At 34.0% G+C, this 21,925-nt stretch overlaps 1 protein-coding gene and 1 long non-coding RNA gene across 13 annotated transcripts in view; one reads left to right on the top strand and one right to left on the bottom strand.

Annotated features, from left to right (window-relative positions):
* Nucleotides 1-25: 25 nt before the first annotated feature.
* On the bottom strand, nt 26-21,169 carry si:dkey-19b23.10. Of its 6 annotated transcripts, XM_073908335.1 has the most exons (13): nt 21,125-21,169; nt 20,821-21,039; nt 12,502-13,328; nt 12,284-12,405; nt 11,985-12,137; nt 7,466-7,689; nt 5,379-5,530; nt 5,195-5,298; nt 4,979-5,039; nt 4,314-4,402; nt 4,099-4,233; nt 1,348-1,448; nt 26-631 (listed from the first exon to the last, which is right to left on the bottom strand). In XM_073908335.1, the coding sequence occupies exons 3-13, from the start codon at nt 13,271-13,273 to the stop codon at nt 157-159; spliced, it is 2,388 nt and encodes a 795-aa protein (XP_073764436.1). In that variant the 5' UTR covers nt 13,274-13,328; nt 20,821-21,039; nt 21,125-21,169; the 3' UTR covers nt 26-156. The 6 variants fall into 6 exon arrangements, with proteins under 6 accessions (XP_073764436.1, XP_073764437.1, XP_068078681.1 ...); XM_073908336.1 differs by having other exon boundaries at nt 11,985-12,095; nt 20,821-21,138; XM_068222580.2 differs by lacking the exons at nt 20,821-21,039; nt 21,125-21,169 and adding an exon at nt 14,034-14,332 and having other exon boundaries at nt 11,985-12,095.
* Nucleotides 3,256-21,925, top strand: part of LOC108190658 (uncharacterized) — a 51,940-nt gene continuing 33,270 nt past the window's right edge. For 2 of the 7 annotated variants that reach the window (XR_012383243.1, XR_012383242.1), the window contains exons 1-5: nt 3,256-3,384; nt 3,476-3,519; nt 5,214-5,303; nt 7,504-7,723; nt 19,030-19,100. This is a non-coding gene — a long non-coding RNA (uncharacterized lncRNA). Of the gene's footprint in view, nt 3,385-3,475; nt 3,520-5,213; nt 5,304-7,503; nt 7,724-14,884; nt 15,016-19,029; nt 19,101-20,835; nt 21,571-21,925 lie in introns of those variants that run through there. The other 5 variants (XR_012383244.1, XR_012383246.1, XR_012383245.1 and 2 more) reach the window with 5 other exon arrangements.

Below are 21,925 nucleotides of genomic sequence, written 5' to 3'. Positions count from 1 at the left end.
TATGTGTGGTTTCATGTTTGAAATGAAATTCTAAGTACTACTTCCTGGTGTCTGTTGACTCTGTAAAAAGATGTGACCATTCTTGAAAGCTGATCTTTTAATGAGTTGTATTAAGGCTTTAAATCAAACTGTACAAGTCAGTTTAGCAAAAGTCAGTTATTGAGTATCAGTCCATGGCTTACCGACACTGTCGTGAATGGCCAAGTGAAGTCCATTTACCAAAGAGCTTCTGTTATAGAAAAGGCCACTAGTTTCTACACCATGCAGGGAGCTCCATGTCTGATGTCCAGTGTGGAGTGGTAAAGGAGTTGCTTTGGACACGATCTGAGGGTTCTGGGTGGGAGTCATGCAATTGGTGCTACTGGTTTGACATGCATGTGGAGTCTTTGTGCTTTGTAGAAAAGCTAACTGATTTTGTGACTGGACCAAATTCTGAATGAGACTTTGGGTTAGGATATGATTTTGATGGTGGGTCTGTGTTAAAATTTGTTGGTTTGGATGAGCCAGTGCTCTAGTCAGGTTAAGACCATGATGGTGGTTTGAGGTTATCTGTAACTTTTCTCTCCAATCCTCTTGCTGTTGCCGGTGAATCTTCATGTGAGCGTTTCTACTTTTGATTTTATAGAACATTCTGAAAAGACAATTTGAGATGTCAATGGGTTAATCACTAAAATTAACTAAAGTAACAAATTTTAAGTTATAGTTTTTACATGCATAATGTAGTGTACAACTAAACTAGGGCTGCACAATACTGGGAAATAAATTTTAGATTGGGAAGATTCTATTGGGGGCTACATAAAACATAATTCAAGCTATTTGTATAGCACTTGTAAGTCTTGTATAAGCATTTTAATTGAACACTATTTCTATATTAAAACAATCCACAAAAATACATTTAAAGAAAATGCTAATTAAAAATACAATGTTTTAATGTTCTGAAGAGTTAATTAATTCAGGTATACAGTAATAGAATAATCAAATGGAAAATAATACTGCATAGTCTTCATTTTAATAAACAATTCCATAAAATTGATTGTTATTAATCTTTAAAAGTTACAAAAGGTACCTTTTCTTAGGCCTGAGTTCTTTTAAAACTCACACAGGGCAAAAAAAAAAAAAAACACGTGTTAACAAAAGTTACATTGCAAATACTTGTGATGAGTGATCACATTTGTGATATCGATTCTGAAATGATATTGTACATGCAGCCCTACTTAAATCCACAGATAATTTTCATAGGCCATGTTTAACAAAAGCATGCATTTGCAAAAAGTTATGATCTTTAACATGACGAACCAATCAAATCCTTTATCACAGACAAAATAGGTCTACTGTATGTGTACTTACTTTCCACACTGTTTACAGGGAAAGCTTGTGGGAAGTGGTGCAGTATTAATCAGTCTGTCAAGATTGGCTTGATTCACAATCATCTTTGGGGCAGGAGCAACCTGTGAAAGATGAAATGGCATGTTAACAATTTTTTTTGCAGTTACTTAATGGTCTATATGCACAGCTAATGTTTTTCAGCAAATGATGACCTTCTGGTGAAATGTTTGTGACATTTCAATTTCATAGAGTTCCTTTTACAGCATCAATGATGTTATTCAAATATAATCAGTTAAAGAGACCTTTTTTTATTGATTAAACGAGAGTACAGAATTATACATAAAACGGTATACAAGGGAATTAACAACAAAAATTGATCATGTACATAAGTATTTTTCCAACAGTTGGGATGTCTAAATAGCTTTGGTATTACTCTGTATAGAAGTATCAGGAAATAATACAATTTTTTAAGATCAATGAAAAACAGTTTACAAGTCCGCATACATTTTTTGTGGATGTGGTACTTAAGAATTAAAATTAAAAAGAAAATGTATAAGATTTTTTGTTATTTTGTCCATTTCCAATAATCCAGAGTTGCAATCTATAAATAAATAACATTTTACCAGTTATATTGATAGATTTATAAAACACTTTAAAAGTAATATGGAAACTTGGGGCCAAAACCGTTTGTGTAACTGCAACTGAAAAATAAATTAAATTGTTTCTGGTTCCATTTTACAAAAACAAAACAAGGGTTAAAAACCTTCTATAAACCTGATAATAAAATCATTGCATAGATAGTATCTGCAGTATTTTAAAATTTGTTTATTTTACTTTATTGAGAATTATGTATTATATCTGACAAGATTTTTTGGAGAGGGGTCTGGCTGCAGACTCGGTGCAGATGCAATCTGAATTGTATCCAATGCTTTTTAATTGGCTCACCTAACCCCACCCCTAACCCTTCTCGTCACAGTAACGTCACCCCATTCAGCGCATTGTGTCTGACATTGCATCTTTGAGCGATGCAGTTTCAGTTTGCATCATAAAGGCTGTGTCCAGACTATTGGATTTTTTGGGGGAAAAAAGTATGAAGGGAATTCTTGTTTTCATTTAACCATTGCGAATGCCTAAATCTCTTACATGATTTAATAAGTCTGTAACAAAAATGAATCCTTTTTAACATAACCATTCCAAAATATGCACTTGTTTTTGAATAAAATATACTGATTGTCCCAGATAATACATGAATGGGGGGAAGTTATGCTTATAAATCAGTTTCCATGTGTTCAAGGCTTGTTTATGAAAATTGGACATAATAGGAATTTAAGAACACTTAAAATCACAAGTTAGTAAAAAGTGTAGGCCACCACATCAGTTAAACAGACTTACGCATCCATGTGGTTGTTAAAGCGTAAAAACAGATGAAAGACACATTAGCAGCGGGCTGGTGCAAAAACTCCATTGCAAATACTGGGGTAAAATTAATTTCTATATTTTAAAGACATGACGCGAAAAAATAGAAGTTAATGCAGTGCTTCTTGTTTGGTCTGATACACTTTATATTGTATCTCAGCCAGGCAGTGAAGATCGCTGTGTTTTTTTATTTTTATTTAAGAAATCAGATCTGAAACATGGCGATTATCTATGAGATGACAATTTACCGGAAGCCCTAGGGCTGGCTGACTAAAATTAAAAGTCCGTGTAAATATACTCCTTTGAGCGTTTTAAGTCACATTTAAAAACATTGTCAGAATGTCTTCCAATTATAATGTGCAAGATGAAAGCTGCTGACTATTACACGCTTTTTAAAGGACAGATAAATGGGCGCTGCTAAAGAAACTTAACATTCCCTCCACCGAACATAGTAGCCTGCTGATTTTATTAGTTTGATTTACTTTCCTCAAACTGAGTGTTTGACGCGCATGCGCGGCATTGCGCGCTCACCAAACGAGGCTCAAACAAGTCTGTGAAGTTTACTACAGTGCAGTCTGAGGATCTTTTTCGCCGTTTCAAAATGAAGATACTTGCTTGAAGCCAAGGGTATATCCGTAAAATGTAAGTTAAGGGTTGTGGAAACATTTCTCAAACGTATTTACAGCACAGTTTACAGTAAACTGTAGGCCTATGCTACTTTGTTTGTTTGAAGCGTTCAAAGTTTCGGACAACTTGGAGGCTCAGTTAGAGACTATGGTAAGTTTGCAGATGTTTTGTATAATTAAAACAACGTTTTCCACTGTATTGCAAGTGATAAAATAAGCTTTTTCTAAAATTCGAGTCAATTAAACCCTTTGATTTGAAAATGTATAGGCTGGCGGCACCTGCTGGCCAAAACATTGTAAATAAAACATGTTTTGGACAGCCTCATTCCTGAATTCTCCATTAAAATGGCTATTTTAATTGCATTTTTATTGATTTTAATAGTCACAAAAAAGATATGCATAGACTGTAGTCTCAAATATACGTCATTTGTTTATATATCATAGCAATGTAATTTCAATAATCTCATATGTTAACTTGAATAGTACATCATGCACAGGCATAAACATAGGCATGTAGCTATAATTTCTTTACTCACAAATTTCTTGCTGCTGTATTTTTTTGTTTAGAGGAAAACACACTGGACATAGCTATATATTAACAACCAATATATCATGGATATGTGATTATATAGTTATATAATCAAGCTCTGCACCACTGATTCGAATTTTGAAAACAATTCATTCAATGTTTCAGTTTCAGCTGCAGGAGTTCAAGTGATGTCGGTCCTACCTGACTGATGACAGCTGCAAGTCTTTCTGCCTCCAAACTTTCCTTTTCTCTCTCCCTCTGCTTCCTTTGTTTCTCTGAAAGTCTCTTGGAGTTGTAGTAGAATTCAATACACTGTGATACTGACTTTGTTCTTACCTGAAAGTATAAAGATGCCAAATCGCAAATGTGATCGCTAGAATTCGGTGACTTAGAGATTTAAATAGTCAACGCTTTACCATTTTGTGTATAAAGGAGAAGTCTTTGCCATAAATTGCGAATGCTTTATGGAACATTTTCTGTTCATTTGGAGTCCAGATATCCTTGCCTAGATGGAAACAGAATTAGTCTTATTTCACAACATACAGTGCTCAGCGTATATACTGTAAGTACACCCCTCACAAATCTATTTTTTAGATATATACATGCAAAATAGTACATGTGTGCATATACATTAGATTAGTCAGTACTGAAGCCAAATCTGGAGCTTATCTAACAAAATTACTTATGATAACCGTCCAAAAACTAGTACATCCAAATTTATATATTATAGAAAAATATTAAACACAAATTCAAAAAGAGGAAAAATCAAGAGATTAGAGAAAGATTAGAAAAAAAATTTCATTTGTAGGTTGTAATAAATATATTTTTTGTGCAATAGTTTGCTTGAATTTAATTGCATTAACTTTTCATTTCTAAATATTTCTGGTGACTAAAATATTATTTAATTAAATACAATATATCTGTTTAATACATCTGTTTTGTTAAATTGCACCAAATTACATTGCCTATATTTACTGACACGTGGATTAAAATTTCTTTTTCAAAATGGGGTGTACTCAATTACGCTGAGCACTGTGTTGGCTTAATGTTTATGTGAATCTAGAACCCATCAGGTGTTTACCAGAATAGTGATAGTTTTCTGATGGAGGGGAGTTTGTAAACAACAGCATCTCCAGCGCTGCCTGTTGAATGAAGTGTTGGTGGAGATGGAGATCAGGAGAAAGATATTACATTGTTTTGTTTATATTATAAATATATATTACTGTTGACATTTAGAAAAGGTAATTTCAAGTAATGCATAAATATATAGATAGTAATTAATAAATGTTGTTCTTACGAGTATGTCTCCTTGGCAGCAAGAAAGGCTATGAAGAGCAAGCTCCAAGTTGGCGCCACCTCCTGGCAGAACACTGGAGGCACTCAGGTCAAGAAGATTCTCCACTGAGGTTTGAAATAACTCATTAATGCATTTTCTAGAAACTGTTGTTTTAAAAGTAGCTGTGATGTGTTATTTTGATTACCATGCTGTAAGAGGATGTCATGTTCCTCTAACTCCACCCAAGGTTTCCATAATAACTCCTCCCGGACTAGTTCCTCTGAATGCATGCCGTGTTCACTTTCAGTTATTAGATCTGGTATCTCCACTTGATACTCTGGGCCAATATTTATGCACCTTGGGTGTGAATTAATAGAAAGAAAAATGTCTCAAATTTGACATATGGATTCACCAAAACAAGAACAACAATGTTTGACAATACTTAAAAGTTTTTTTACAGATCAATTGTCATTTAATTTTATCTTTTCAGACATCATATTAAGTATGAGGTTTATGATGATATCAAGCTTTCTAGTTGCAAGGTAATTGCTGAAGCTTTTATTGTGGGAAATTGTATTGTGTTGATTTAAGCTGCTAAAAAGATTACTCATAACTAGTGCAATTTTTTTTTTAGATTTTTGCGGAGAATTTTGTAAAAAAAAAAAAAAAAAATCTGTGGATTTATGCTGAATGATTTTGGGAGTATTGAAACCAAAAAGTTAATATATGAAATAAAAAAAAACATCTTTTTAACTTTTATATAATGTTTACAATGCAAATTTAATTGTATTATTGTAAATGAATGACATGAACATTTTCTTATTAGTCAATAAGATCACTGAAATTAATTTAAAAGCTGAATAAATATAAAATTTGCACACATTTACACTAGTAATTAAATTGACTCAAAGATGGGCTAAAAATCTCCGGATTTCTGCATGCGCAGATTCTGTGTGTGCCCACTCAAAACCTTATAACAGGTATAATTAATAACAAAAATTCATTCATTGTCATTCGGCTTTCATTTTAGAGTTTGCCACAGTGGAATAAGCCATCAACTATCCCAGCATATGTTTTATAAAGTGGATGCCCTTCCAGCAACAACACAGTACTGGAAAACACCTACACACTCATTGGCACACACAACCAATTATGTTTACCCTGTTGCTGTGAGGCAACAGTGCTAACCTCTGAATTGTTTCATTGTGTATATACATGATCAAAGTAAACAAATACTTCAACCAAATGAAATTGCAGAAAGATTATAAAGTTGGTAAAATAGGAAAAGCTTTACAGTACAGTTTCATTATTATTTATTGAAATCAACAATAAGAAAAAGCCAGATTTATTACTGTTAATGTTAATATTATCTTACAGAAATGTATTATTTAAAAACTACATTTAATAAAATATATACAGTTCAAGTCAGAATTATTCGCCCTCCTGAATTATTAGCCTCATGTATATTTTTCCCTAATTTCTGTTTAACAGAGAGAATATTTTTTAACACATTTCTAAACATAATAGGTTTAATAGCTCATTTCTAATAAATGATTTATTTTCTCTTTGCCATGATGACAATAAATAATATTTTACTAGATATTTTTCTAGTATTCAGCATAAAATGCCACTTAAAGGCTTAACTAGGTTAATTAGACAAGTTAGGGTAATTAATAAAAGGGCAAATAATTGTACAGCTGTGTTTTGTTCTGTAGAAAAAAAATGCTAAAGAGAGCTAATAGTTTTGACCTAAAAATGTTTTTTTTAAATTTAAAACTGCTTTTATTCTAGCCGAAATACAACAAATAACACTTTCTCCAGAGGACAAAATATTATCAGACATACTGAGAAAAATTCCTTGATCTGTTAAACATCATTTGGGAAATATTTGTAAAAAGAAAAAACTAATTCACAGGGGGGTGAATAATATTGACTTCAATTGTATGACTTGTAATCAGATTAAACCTATGATTTTGCTGTTCCAAAATATTAGAATTTTTTTTCCTAAAATAAAATATATTGTGTTCAAAGGGGAAAAAGTATTTTTTTTTTTTTACCCAGACATTTAAAAAGACAATATTTTAAAGCAGTAATCACAGTACCGTGAAACTGATATTTTTATCCAAGGTTTTCATACCATCAGAATCTTATACCTGGCCAGGCCTAACAATATATTGGATTATTAATTATCGGCATATGTTTATTAAATACAAACAGATTTTTAAAGACAAGACTGACACAAACAGTCAACTTAAACTGAAAAGCAGCAGAAAACTATTAAATGCGTCTAACCTTTGTGAATCCTCATCTTTGCTCTCGTTTGTCCACAGTGCTCTGTTTTCCACAGCCAAGGAAGACAGCAGGTTGCAGAAGAGCCCTGTGCCACTGCGTGTCGGGTTCAGCATTGGAGGTGGCGTATAGTGAGATATAGTTTCTTCCCAGTTCTTCATGAGCTCCCTGCTCAGCTGGATCACACTGCTGAAAGGCACTCCAGTATAGACAGAACAGGGAACATTCTACACGAGACAACAGGAAAACACAAAGCTGCAAGTGAGTGATGATGCATAGCCTATCAAATTTAAACAACTCAAAACAAGATATTAGTAACTTTTCAGTTCTTTCTGATTTTCATATATATATATATATATATATATATATATATATATATATATATATATATATATATATATATATATATATACATATATATATATATATATATAATATATGTATTGCGTGATCTACTTTTTGTTTTGTTATATACATGTATATGTGTATATATATATATATATATATATATATATATATATATATATATATATATACACATTTATATATACAATGTTTTAAAATTTTTGAGGGAATGGGCTATATGATTAGAAAGTGATTTTCAGCCACAGATAAACTTCCGGTAGAGCTGTGAACCTACACTGGTCTCAAGGTTCGGTTACAATTATCATGCCATCGATTCGGTTCAATTCGATATTTCGGTGCATCACGGTGCATTGATGGTGCTTTTCATACACAGTTTTATATTTTCTTCACAGCAGCAGTTCTTGTATTAAAATGTATGAATATATTCATATTTATATACTATTTGTAATACAATTTTGTCATTTTAAATAAGCAGCGGCGATCACAGTTGTGCACTGTGTGTGAGTGTGTGAGTGTGTGAGTGAGTGAGTGAGTGAGTGAGAGAGAGAGAGAGAGAAATGGAGTACTTTCATTCTCTCTATCTCCATGAAATAGGGGCTTTTTCTGTTAAATTCAGTGAAAGTCTGATCCAGCAAACACACAATGTGAAATTGTGCACAGTTTATGAGTTTTAAGTAGTTGGAGTGTTGTAAATACTCGCGCTCGCCTCCTTCACGACTGCGCATATGAGGTAAATGACGTCAGTAATAACCGGTTATGGTTATTACTGAACCGATACCGAAGAGTCTACATCGCGGTGCACCGAAGAAACTATTAATTTTGACACCCCTAACATCCGGTAAAAGATAATGTGAATATTTTAAATTTCATAAGGTTTCTTTTACAACACTGACAGTATAATTTAAAATACAATTAGTTAAACAGACTTAAGCTTTCATTTAGTTGTTTAAGCGTAAAAAGAGAGCAGCAGGCGAGCACAGAAACTCCATTAAAAATATTGAGGTAAAATAAATTTCCATTTTTTAAAGACATGGAATGGAACAAGGGAATTTAATTTAGTTCTTTTTGTCTTGTCTGAGACCCACTTTATACCGTATATCAATCAGGCAGTGAAGATTATTTGTTTTTTAAAGAAACCAGATTAAACACTGCAATTTATAATGGCATGACAGTTCACCAGAAGTTCTTGAGCTGGCTTACTGAAAATTAAAATCTCTATTCAAACATTTTTGAAAGAAGTCTCTTGCATTTAGTTTTCATATTTTATTTTAGGTGTTTTTAACTTGTACTACAGAAATCAAAATCAAACATACCAAAATAAATAATAAATTAAAATAAATATTAGTAATAAAAAATAACAGTGCTTTTCATAGGTTTGAAATGTACTTGGATTGAAACACCACTTATCTACATCACAAAAATAATAATAGTTGGTATGTGTGACAAACAAAACATTATTAATTTTCAACAATAATATTATTTTATTATGACACTGTTATACACGGTTTCTTTTCAATGGGTAAAAGTAAAAAAAAGACTGTTGATATAAAAAAGAAAATGACTATTTCTCTTTTATGCTATTCAGGAGCCATGTGCACCCACTGACAAGTAGAATCTGCTTGTCTGTCTTTTAAGTTCAAAGCAAACTTGAATGCCAAAGCATTTTAGATATGTATATAAAATAGCCTATGTAATGTAGCCTAATAACTTCATCAAATTAATAAAACTGTGCGTACACAGCCAGTTGCGAAGACAAGCGGAAGTAGGCTTAAGTAAAAGGGTAATGCAAAAATGCATACAATTAACAACAGCTTTAGAAAACAAGAGATTTAGAAACCCGACTGGACTTATACCAAGAAGGCATGTCTCTGTGGGTCTGCAGAGCATGAGACGGTCTGTGGGAGTGTTGACAGGTCTTGAGCACACTGAACTAAACAGCTAAATGAGAGAAGATTTTCTACTACTTCCTCGATCACAGATTTTTGATTTAATTAGGCTGATAAAAAAATTGTGTAAAAGAATATTTATGTGTGTACAAATATATAAGAGTATGTGTTTGTGTATACACACACAAAAATATAAGTAAATGCATGTACACGCATTATAAAAGTACATCAAATAACAACAACGATATATCAATAGCAGGTGATACTTCTTTACTTCTTTCTGGAATCCTACATGGGGATTCCAAATTAAAAAAAAGTTTTCAGGTTTTCTCTTGATTGTATAAGTTTATTCAAATTTTCTAACCACTACTAAACAAATCCTGCAACCATTGGCCAAAACGAAGGGTTTCTGTATTTTTCCAAAAACGAGCCATAATAAGTTTTGCATGCAATAAGCAGAAAGTAAAAAAAAAAATCTTTCCTGAGCTAGTAAAAGTGCTTGTGACAAGAAAAATATTTGGAATACACAGTAGAAAACGTAGACATCTGGGCATATCATATTTTAATAGCATGGATAAAAAGCATAGAATTTTCTCCCAAAAATGTTCAACCAAAGGACACTTCCGTAAACAATTATACGCATTGATCAGGAATATTTGGATTGAATTTGTAATTCTGGAGTTATTTGTATTCTTATATTTCATTTACATTGCAGAAGTTTGAATGATTTATTAATTGTCTGGGTCTGTGCCTTTAGACAGATACTGTGCCTTTCATCTACTGTGATACTCTTTCACATCTTGAATTCGCGCCACTTTTATTTTCTGTATGTTCTTTGCTTTGGTAAAAATTAATCTGTAAAATAAAGAATTTTGCCCACCCCATCAAACGTTTTAAAGTAATGTATTTTAAATAGGATAAATCTCAAGAAATGTTTTGTATTAGGTTGGTTTGAAATGATCAAAGTGCTGATTTTCTTTGTAGAAACCACAATACACTTTTTTCCCAGACAAACAGAATTTTCTGAAATATGTTTACAATTATTCATTAACAAATGATTTTTAGTATTCAAGTCGCTTATTTCATAAAAAGTCAATAATTAAGAGAAGTGCTTGCAATACAAAGTTTCAGATGTTGTTTAAAGCAAGCTAAAAAAAGAGAGCGATTAAGGAAACGCAGTTTTCAAAGAAAACAACATTTTCTTCATACATTAAAATGCACCATGCTTTTGTGTGATTTTAGCAAAAATAATGATACTAATAATAATGATAATAATATAATGCATTTTAAGGATGACACAACAAAAATGCAAGTTATAGAAAATACAAAACAATTTGTATTTAGAACAAAATAGATTTTTTTTTAGGAATCACTGCAGCCCCAGACCCATTTTTACATTTAAATCAAAATAAAGCATTTAATCATTTAAAACTTTTAAAATTATAGAATTTAGTATGATCATATATTATATATTTTCAATAAGTACGGATTAGAATAAGTATGTACTTAGTGTTTGTTTTAACCCTAATATACCATTTATATAGATGTAGACATGGTTAGGAAGATCTGCTGCAGGTCAAAACAAGCATCAGAATGGGGAAGAAAGGTGATTTAAGTGACTTTGAACGTGGCATGGTTGTTGGTGCCAGATGGGCTGGTCTGAGTATTTCAGAAACTGCTGATCTATTGGGATTTTCACGCACAACCATCTTTAGGGTTTACAGAGAATGGTTCGAAAAAAGACCACACTGGGTGCCACTCCTGTCAGCTAAGAACAAGAAACTGAGGCTACAATTCGCATAGGCTCACCAAAATTGGACATAGAAGATTGAAAAAATGTTGCCTGGTCTGATAAGTCTCAATTTCTGCTGCTGGATTCAGATGGTAGGGTCAAAATTTGGCTTAATGCTGTCATGTCAATATTGACCAAAATTGGACGAACATTTCCAGTACTTTGTTGAGTCTATGCCATGAAGGATTAAGGCAGTTCTAAAGACAAAAGGGTGGTCCAACCTGCTACTAGTTAAGTGTACCTAATTAAGTGGCCAGTAAGTGTATTATATATTAAAGGAAAACTGTTTAATGTGTATACATCATTTCCTCCCCTCAAGGGTTATACAATAAAGTAGCATTTTGTGCAGTTGAGATGATTTCTATGCATAAAAAAACACTTTTGTCAATTAAACTTTAATGCAGATGCCAAATGTCTTTGACCAAAATATGTATATTCCAGAAAAACTAAATTGATTGGCAAATAATTGGTCTCATACCTGTGTGCTGGAGCAACCCAGTGGTTTTTCCGTGGACTCAGAACTGAAGTTCAGTCCACAGCCGAACCGTGATCCATCTCCTGGCACTGAAACCTGCATTTGGAGACTGGCCTGGTGCAGAGAAGGTCCAAAAGAATGAGATGATTGTCCCATCTATCAATATGAAAAAAGTAATTATATGTACAATGATTTATTTAAACATTGCTTGCTGGCATAATCAGCTAAAAGTACATCTACAAATGATTGTGAAGCTATCAATCTAATAGGCTCAGCAAAGTCCAAATGTGCAGCCGACACACCTGAGGCCATGATATGTGATCTTCGGATGTCCCAGGCTCGTGACTCAGCTGTTGCTGCAAGCAGGACTGAGGTTGATGATGTTGAGCCAGGGAAGGGTTAAGGGACATTTGCAATGAACAGTCTAAAAATGAAAAACATCGAAAACCACAGTTCAGATCTGAAAATGGACACATTTTAAAACTGATCACTACACAAAACATGATTATTTTACTCGTACCTTTTTGCACAGAGTTTACTTGTTTCAGATGAGGCCCTCCGGGCTCTGAGTAAACCATAGAGGAGTTTGGATCTTGTGTAAGGTGCTGCGTTAAGTCCATGCCGTCGTTGTCATCAGCTTGTAGCTGGAGCCAAATGGGTTGATTAAACCTGCCAGTAGAGGGCGAAGGTAGAGAAGGAAAGAACTGCAGCGCTCCATCTGCCTGTGTTTGTATTTGTGATTGGCTCAAGATCTGACCAGGCAAGAAGTGTTGAGGTCGTTTGGGAGGAGAGAAGGATGAAGGAGGCAGGGGTGTCGGAGGTGGACTGAGAACCAGAGGGAAGGAGAGCGCATGCGATGGAGGAGTAGTATTGCTGAAGCCGATCTGCTCTCCTCCGCTTAGCATTCGTGAAGTGCTACGACTACAAAACGCCTCAGAGAAAGAATCCAGCTTTTGCTGTTGATGCCCGGTTGTTTCATACCTCTCCGCAGCCTCCTGTTGGTGGCAGTGAGAGTTCCAGTCGGGCTCATATACTCCAGCTTGTGCCTTGTTCCTGTTGAGTACCATTGAGGGCACTGGTGATGTATTCCCCCAATAAGCAGCGCTCCCTGATTGATCTACTCCATTAAGAGTGCTCCCAGTGCGCTCTTCACACTGGACCTCAAATGGACTGAGCCCAGAAATTGAACCTTGTTGGTAGAGGCTGTGGTTTGACCTTTGACCTTCAGCATGAGGTCGAAACATAGGAGCGAAGGAGAGCGACTCTGGATCAGGAGATGTATGGTCAGCCATGTGTTGTGTTGCAAACGGCTTCCTCAAGTTAAAGGGCACTCATAGCATCTGAGAACTGAAAAGGCACACAAAGACTATCAGAAATCATCTAAAGCCTTTCAACCTCACGAACGTTAGTGAACCAAACCACATGAACAAGTACAAGGAGCTGTTTTTCTCAACTGCTTAGTAGTTTGTTTTCATCTTGGTCTTTTTTTAGACAATAATGCACAGAGTGGTACGACAACAGTACAACAAAGTAAAACAGACATGCACAAGCCGAAATGTCAACAAGCATCAATCAGAAGGTGACAAACAGCCTTTGAGTTGCTTTTTACTTTCTCTCTCATCCTTCTTCCTCGCTCTTTTTTTACACTCACCCATGATTGTCTCCCTCGGTCCATACCTGTTGCTTTAGTTCGTGTGCTATCTGTTAATGTCGACTAGTGAGCTGTGTCTCCAGCTACCGAAATTAAAATACAGCCACATGTGAAAGCAGGCTCTGCCTCTTTCTCACTTCTGCGCAAACGCATCATACTTGAACGTGAAAACACTTTCTCACACACACTTGTTTCACAGGTGCCACCGATCAAAAAGGTAATAGAGTCCCCCCCCCTTTAAAACCCTGAACCGAAAGCCACATCCTGAGGAAATAGTCACGGATCTCCCTCTATCTCTCTCTTTCTGCATCTCCCTCCCTCTTCTGTGTTGCTCTCCTCCTTACCCTTCTTTCCTTTTCAGTCTATTTTTATCTCTTCTCCTACATCACAAGCATACTCACAGTCTCCCATAGACTATCATCTCTTCTTGGTCCAACGAGGATCTCAATCATGGTGGACGGTAGAGCAAACACCAAAATGACGCCTGAATCCACCGCAACCCAACTTTTCTTTACTTTTTAAAACGATTAACAAAAGCTGCAAGATGAAAGCGTGCTGTCTTCAGTGAAGTTGGAAGGCTGAGAGACCTTTTGGGCTTATTGTTCTGGCGTTTCAGAGTGTTATCTTAAGATTTGCATCTGTTGTGGTTAGTGACTTGAGTGTAAAGAACGTAAGAGTTGTCTAACTGGCAGGTAAAGCGTGGGTGTTCGTGTAAGTGTATACGACATGAGTGAGAGCTTCCTGTCGGGTGTGAGAGTGTCGGTCAGAATAAGAACATGTTTGTGAACTTTCTCATCTTTAGTTAAAGTGTTCGATGTTTAAATTAATTGCTTTATTTATTTTTTATTTTGCATGCATGCATATTTGTCTGAGTGTTTTTGTGCATGTGTTTGTGTGGGTGAAAAGAAGAACAGTGTTTACACCAGTGAGAAATTGTGGTTTCTCTAAAACATGTGACGGGATGTTGACCATGAAACAGCGACAGAGCAGGAAGTGGACAAGGGAAACCTCCGTACACCCCGCCTCCGCTCTCTAGCTCTTTCTACATGTGTATCCCTCTTATACAGTACCCACAATATAAAATCGTTTCCATACCACATATGCATTGTCTCTGCACCTCTATTTCCACCCACACACAGTGTTTCCCTCTCTTTTTCTTTGTGCTCTCTTTTTTTCTTGTTTCTCTCATGCTAAACTCTTAACCTGCTGTTCGAAATATAATATAATCAGGCATTTTTATTTTGAATGACAGGTCAATACTACAGGTCCACCCACCAACGTGTGTCATATCTCGGTCAGATGCATTACACTCTGAATCTGGACGGCCCACGCACGGGTTGTAGGTTTGTCAGTTTGGCTGATGAGGGTGATGTTAATTCAGCGGTGAGTACAGTATGAATGTACCTGCAGGAGTCACCTACACAAACCTCACTATTAGCATAATGTGGGTGGAACATTAAAGGTGTAAGACAATACACAAAGCAGACGGATTCCTGGATCATAAAAAGTGCTATTTTTATTTTACGCTCGCATGCTATTTAGTTTTTAATCTTTTTTTTGTTGCCTGCTTTTTTTTCCTTAAAGCACCATTTATTTTTACTTTAATTGATTTCTTCAGGTAATCTGAGAAAAACTTAATTTTAACCATCCTACAGTTCTTTTTTGTGTGCATATTTAATCATTTAAAATTTGAACTTAAAAAGTGGGGTGACGGTAAAGGGGGACTGAAACAACATAGGATATAATTGATGGAAAGAGGAGTGTGGAGGCTGTTTCTAGTTTTCTGTCAGATGTGTGAAAGAGTGAACAGAGGAGGGGGAAGGCAGCAGAGTGGTTTGGACTTTTTTTTTCCTCTCTTTCTTTATCATTCTATCAAACCGTTTATCTTATTTACGAGACAGACTTTGTAAGTGCATGCAAAGAGTTCACAGATAAATGCGTTGACAAATGTAGGAAGTGGTGAGAAAGGAATGAGGAGAGCTTAGTCCTACTGAATGAATCCTGCAGTTTTGGGTTATGTAAATAAATAAATGTGGTTTTTTTTAAAGTGCAAATTGTGTCCCCAAAAGATACAGTCTCTAGCAAGTTTAGACTTCGGGCCCTTTATAACTTCTCTCCTGAATGATGCAAAGTGAAATGCACTGATGATATATTTTAGGAGGAAAAGTTCATGTGTTTGCGCTTCAGCAAAATCAGAAAATGAATTGCGTGTTAAGTTACTTTCCACAAAATTTGAGGAGTCACAATTTCCAAACAAATACAATAGAACGCATGTGGCCGTAAGTCTGGGACGAGAATTACTGGAACTTATTGGCTGCTCGTATTGCGTGAAGTTCTTTATTTGTACTGGATAAAAGGGATCAAAGCTAAATTGCTAAATATAAATGTAAAATTCTGTTTCTGACACATATAATATATACCATAATAATAATATATAAATATATACATATTTTATATAGTTTTGACAGCTCTATTACTTAATTAGTTGGGTTTTCCTGTACTATAGGTACATGTATAGCATTTTATCCAGTCGGCCCATACATAAATTAAATCAGTTTTAAAACTCCCAAATTCTGAATATTATATGTAGACCTGTCACGATATCTATTTTTCGCGATGATTTTTTTGCGGTTAAATATATTGCGATGAATGACATTATTGTCATTTTAAGACCATTCAGAATGACAAAATAATATCACAATGCAAGTAAACTCTTCCAAAGAACACATAATATTTTATTCTTAACAATATTTAATTTAATTATAGTCATTTTAACAACTTTATAATTAGAGATTGGAATCAGAATGTGAAAATGTATATATCCTAAACAAATAAATAATAATAAATGTTAACAAAAAAGTGCAAGGTAAAAAGTAACAGAGGCTGCGATATCTGCTACCAGATCTATTTTTAGTTATCAGGCACCCACATGAAAATATACTACAGTAAATTATAGTAAATACTGTAGTGTTTTTTTAACCATACTCACACTGACACCTCCAGTAGAGATGGAGAGGTTCACAATTAGCTTAAATGTTGCTAGATTTGGTTTTTATGTATGAGCAATGTATATTGCATCAGCAAAAATTATTGAGGTCATGTCCATGTGTTGTACGATAAGTCGATATTGATTATTGTGATAGGCCAATTTATGTGCAAATACAAAAGTTGATGAAAATGAAAAAAAATAACAGTTTGGATTATTTTAATAATATATTTTGCAGGGGTTCTGCTGTAAATTTCAATATTAAAATTATCTAATATAAAAATAACAGTAATGAGGTCAACTCTTTCTGTATTTCTCTGGAACACTGCAGCGTCATCAATATAATGATTATTGGCAGGCATGTTCCACATACTTATGAATTACAATTATTATATGGCGTTTCTTTCATTGTTGTTGTTGCTGCTTCATTAAAAAAATAAATATAGTGTTTTTAAAAGCTGTTTCATATGTTCGCCACGAAAGCCTAAATTCTGATGCACATAGCATCAATGAAACATCCTCAGGAAAGTCTTGAACTTTCACACCATATCCAGTATTTGTCTGTAAGTATGAAATCTAATAAGTAAAGCTAACTGACATCATGGTTTATAGATTTTGTTTATATTAAGCTGGTTATTCAGTACTTGAAAGTGGTGCCCTCAGAGGACATTCTTACAATATTTGCTTTGATCACTGTAATTAAACCTTCGAAATATTGGAGCATTATATTGGAAAGAAGAAAACTCTACATTGATTAAAAGTATTTATCTGTCAAATTATTCGAAAAAACATGTAAATAAAGACAACTTTGAATATGAGTTTTTATCATCATTATAAAAAATGCAGATAAAGTGCTCAGCGTATACAAGTACACCCCTCACAAATCACTCATTTAAATGAATTTTTTCTATAGGATGCTTGCTTTACAATATTACATTTGTGCATATACATTAGATTAGTCAGACTGGAGCTAATCTAACAAAATAATGTACAATAATAATCTAAAAATTTGTAGCTCAAATTTATATGTTAGGGGAAATTATTCAATATTTAAAAAAAGAAAAAAAAAATCTAGAGAATCAAAAAGTGTATACAATTTTGTTGAAATTTTATAGTTTGTAATTATTTCCCCAATATTTTGCATGAATGTAAAATGTATTTTTGTTCTATTTCTAAAGATGTTTGGTGACTAAAGATTAATAAAATATTACTTTATTAAATATATATTTTTAATAATTCTGTTTTGTGTAAATGCATCAAAATACATTACCTTTATTCTCTGAGAAATTGACTTTTTTTTTTAAATGGGATGTACTCATTTATGCTGAGCACTGTATCAAAAATCTCACATTAAATGATTTATACACTGACTACAGTGAGATTTATATTTGACCATTTCTCTCCTGCACTTTTATAAAATAATTTCTTGAATTTCTTGCTTGATTACAAATGAAGCAATTAAAAATGTGGAACACAAACAAAAGATTTGATCTTTCCAAGCAGAACTAGACATTATGACAGGAAAAAGCATGTCCTATATAATATATTGATATTATATTGGTGTACATTTTTCCCAAAGATGCAAATCCCTTTTTACCATACATATCCATTACCATACTGATATTGAAATTTTTTTCACAGTCAAATAATATAGCGCATTCATACACTCTAAAATGCGGGGGTTTTTAAAACCTAAATTTGGTTAAAATCTGGACAAAACCAACTGCTGGATTAAAGTTAAATAAAAAACATGGTTAATTAAAAAGGTCAATATAAACACGCAATGACTGTAAAGGGATCTTTTAAAGGTAAAACTGTAAAATCAAACCCATTTACAGTTTACATAAATCAAGTAATATCATATACCACCAATAATTGATGTAAAATAGATGTTCTTAGTGATTATAGCTGAACTATACTGAACTTTATTTTATTAATAATAAAAATGGTTTTTGAAGTGCATTGCCATTAAAATTTGACCTAACGCATTTTACTTAGCATATCGGTCTCAAAGGCCATTACATTTATTTTAAATGCATTTATCCAATATAAAAATTGAATGTGCTATTATTGCAGTTTGAGTTTAAGTTTGAGCATCATGAGTTTGGAGTTTGAAACAGCTTGCCTAACCCCAGCGTAAACACTGATTTCTGTTGAATTGAAAGGAGCGTCACTTATGCTTATTAAAGCTAAATTTGGCCGCAGTGATACAGGAAACAGGCCTTTGGTGGATGTGAACTTCCTCTCATATTAAAGAAGTCACTTAAATTATTCATAGACAAATTATTACTATTCTATGAGTAGGGGGCGTCCTGTCAAGTCTTAATAAATTTGTTTTCATTTGTTTGTATATTTTTGTTGTAGTGTAAACATTGAAAATTGTGGCTAATTGTTTTTGTGTATATTTCCAGGAATGAGCATCGCATGGATTAGCGATCTTCAGCATCGCATCATGAGGTGACTGGATGAAATTATTTGTCAGGTGAGCTTCTTTGCATAAAAATGTAAATCTGAATTGATTTTCTCTACATTCGATATTCATCAATGAAAAACGTCACAATCATTTAAATATTATTGAAGGCCTGAGTTTTTTAAAATGATTTAGACGATGCAGTATCACAGCTACAGCAGTGACCAAAAACAATGTCAGGCCTAACAGTATTGTCATATTGTCGCTCAGATTTTTAAAAGAGTATTCTATATTTGGAGAGTATAAAATGCTTCCTCATGCACAATGCTTTTATCTGTTTCATTTATGGTTGCACAATAAAACCTGATTACTCAGAAATGAGCAGGAGAATGGCTGATAATCAAACATAAGAAAAAATATGGAATTTAAATTTGACCAATAATAATATAGGTATGTGCCAGAGTAGTTGGTGTTTCATTTGTCTGTGTCAATCCAAAGTAAAACAAAAAGGAATCATTTTAAAGTGAATGAGTGAGAAATAAGTCATAATGCAGCCCGTGTACACTTCTTTATTTTTAGGTTGTAAAGTCAAACCCATATTCTGTAATCATAATCTTAAATCCTGGAAAATCTTTCATCTCGCACTATTGTTTTCCTTATTCTGAAAGTCTTGATAGCACCATCGTTGCATTTTTCTTTTATTATTTCAGCAAATAGATTTGTGACAAATATTTGTTGTACTCTCCCATTCACTGTGCTCTGTGTTGATCTAACTGTGATTGATAATCCGTAAATGTCAATTACACTTTGGTTAGTTGCTGTTCAGATTATATTCCTCATATTTTGATGCTTATTAAACTTGTATGGTCATTAAGTGCAAATGCTCTGCAAATGACTGCTCTGGATCAGTTTTGGCCACAACTGCAGCACATTACTGTCCAATCAGTGTGTCAATGGAAGAGTCTTGCAAACATTTTATTGTTTGAGATTATCAGTACCATAATCATCAGTGCGACTATTTAATGCACATAAAAGCTGACCTACAAGAGGTGTCGGCTTGAAGTTACCCCTCAAAAAAGCTAAACATTAAATAAAAAAGATAAAGTTGGTTTGTGCACCGAACTGAGAAAGGTTTGTCGGACTGTTTTCACATGATTATGCGCTATATAATTCTGTTTTCGTGAGAAGGACTCACAAGCAAACATACTGTTATCAGATTATCAGACATTTAGACACGTTCTACATTGTCATTCACAATGTACAGAATGTCGCAGAAGCTACTATAAATTCTCAAGGCGTGAACTACTATTACTTTAAAATACTAGCACATTACTCAACGGAAAAACAAAGACAAACGTATTAAATGTAAAAAGTGATATCTTGTACAGCTTAAAATTCCACACAGTTTAATTCACGCTAACGTTTCTAGCATGTCCTCCATCCTAAATACTTTTCCTAAACTAGGCCTCAACACCAATGAAATCTTTCGTGCAGCTCACACATTCATGTTGCTCAGCTGAAATGATTTTTACGCAAGTCTGGTGCGATGCACAATCTTTCAAACACAAGTGAAACACTCCAGCATCGCTTTGCATCCACAATGTAAAAGCGAACAAGATGAGTGTGAGCAAAGCTAGCTCTATGTCTTACACAACTTTGTTTTCTGGATTTAAAAACATGTGCAATACTCTTCTGACATGCCTACTGTATATGTCAGGTTAAGCACTTGCTAACTTACTTCGCTCTCTGTTCTTTGCTGACTTGTTCATAAACAAAGTAAGATGTGACTTACCTTTCTGTTTTGAAGCGGAGGCCTGCTGGACAGTTGATCTCTGCGAGCTACATTTAAGCCTATGAGCACGAGTGAGTGAATGAAGGAGGGATGCACTGTTAAGGCTAGATAGACTGAAAGACATAGAGAGACTGCGGAGGCGTTGGTGATGGTTAACTTTTCGGTACGGCAATCTTCTCTTGGTTCCTCTGATCTTCTGAAGCCTTTGTCATTGTGATCCTGGAAACGAGTGAGAAAAAAAAACATCATACATCATAGAGAGAGAAAGAGAGAGAGAGAAAAAAATGGTGTTGCTCCGACAGACCTCAGAGGCAGCTCTCTCAGTTTGACAAAGTGCCTGTCCTTGGCCCTACTTTTTTCACTTTCTCTTTTTTTTATACATTGTTTATGTCATTGTTTTTTTATCACTTCTAAATACTGATTGGGAAGAAGAAAATCTACAAACTTGTGTCCTGTCAGTTGTAACATTTTTTGTTCCATGTTGTAGTTTATAACGTAGCTCAGTTTGTCTTCGAAACAACTAATTGAATGATATCAAAGATTGGAGGCTTTGCCATCGCATAAATCTAATATTTAAATCATATCATATTATATGTTATTTTAAAAATGTGGGGTTATTTGTTTAATACTCTTTAAAACAATTTGCATTTTAAGGTCTGGCAAGCCCAGAAGTTGTAAAATGAGTGTACATTGGTAAACCTCAGTGCTTACACTCTATGAATTAAATCAATAACAGTCAAAAAAAAAAAACCCTGGCTGCTTAATACAGTACATGACCAACCCAGACAACACAACGTTTTAGACTAGTAAAAATGGCAATAATATTCACACAAATAGCAGTGTTACATTTTCAATATAAGCCCCATAATGCAGTTTGAAAGCCTAAATACATGGAAAACAGCCTTGAACCATGTACAAACACTTTCTTTCTACTGACATAGTCGTACAACCAATAATTAACAGATTAATTTACAATATACTTTTAAACCACTACATTATTTTATAATAAATTAGGTAGTGATTATACAAGTAGGGCACAAAAGATTTTAATGTAAAAAAAAAAACATTACAGGTTTTTAGTCGAAAGAGAAAAATATAAAAAAAT

This window comes from Danio rerio, chromosome 7 (genome assembly GCF_049306965.1).
Source record: "Danio rerio strain Tuebingen ecotype United States chromosome 7, GRCz12tu, whole genome shotgun sequence".
Lineage (NCBI taxonomy): Eukaryota > Metazoa > Chordata > Actinopteri > Cypriniformes > Danionidae > Danio > Danio rerio.
Note: the sequence above shows the minus strand (reverse complement) of the source record. Positions and strands in the feature narration are given on the sequence as shown.

What these genes read in the sequence shown, in the direction of transcription:
- si:dkey-19b23.10 (XM_073908335.1), bottom strand. Translation starts at nt 13,273, where the DNA reads ATGGCTGACCATACATCTCCTGATCCAGAGTCGCTCTCCTTCGCTCCT. An exon ending in TGGGTTGCTCCAGCACACAG is followed by an intron (nt 7,690 to 11,984) that starts GTATGAGACCAA and finishes TGTCTCGTGTAG; the next exon opens with AATGTTCCCTGTTCTGTCTA. An exon ending in TTGCAGCTGTCATCAGTCAG is followed by an intron (nt 1,449 to 4,098) that starts GTAGGACCGACA and finishes CATCTTTCACAG; the next exon opens with GTTGCTCCTGCCCCAAAGAT.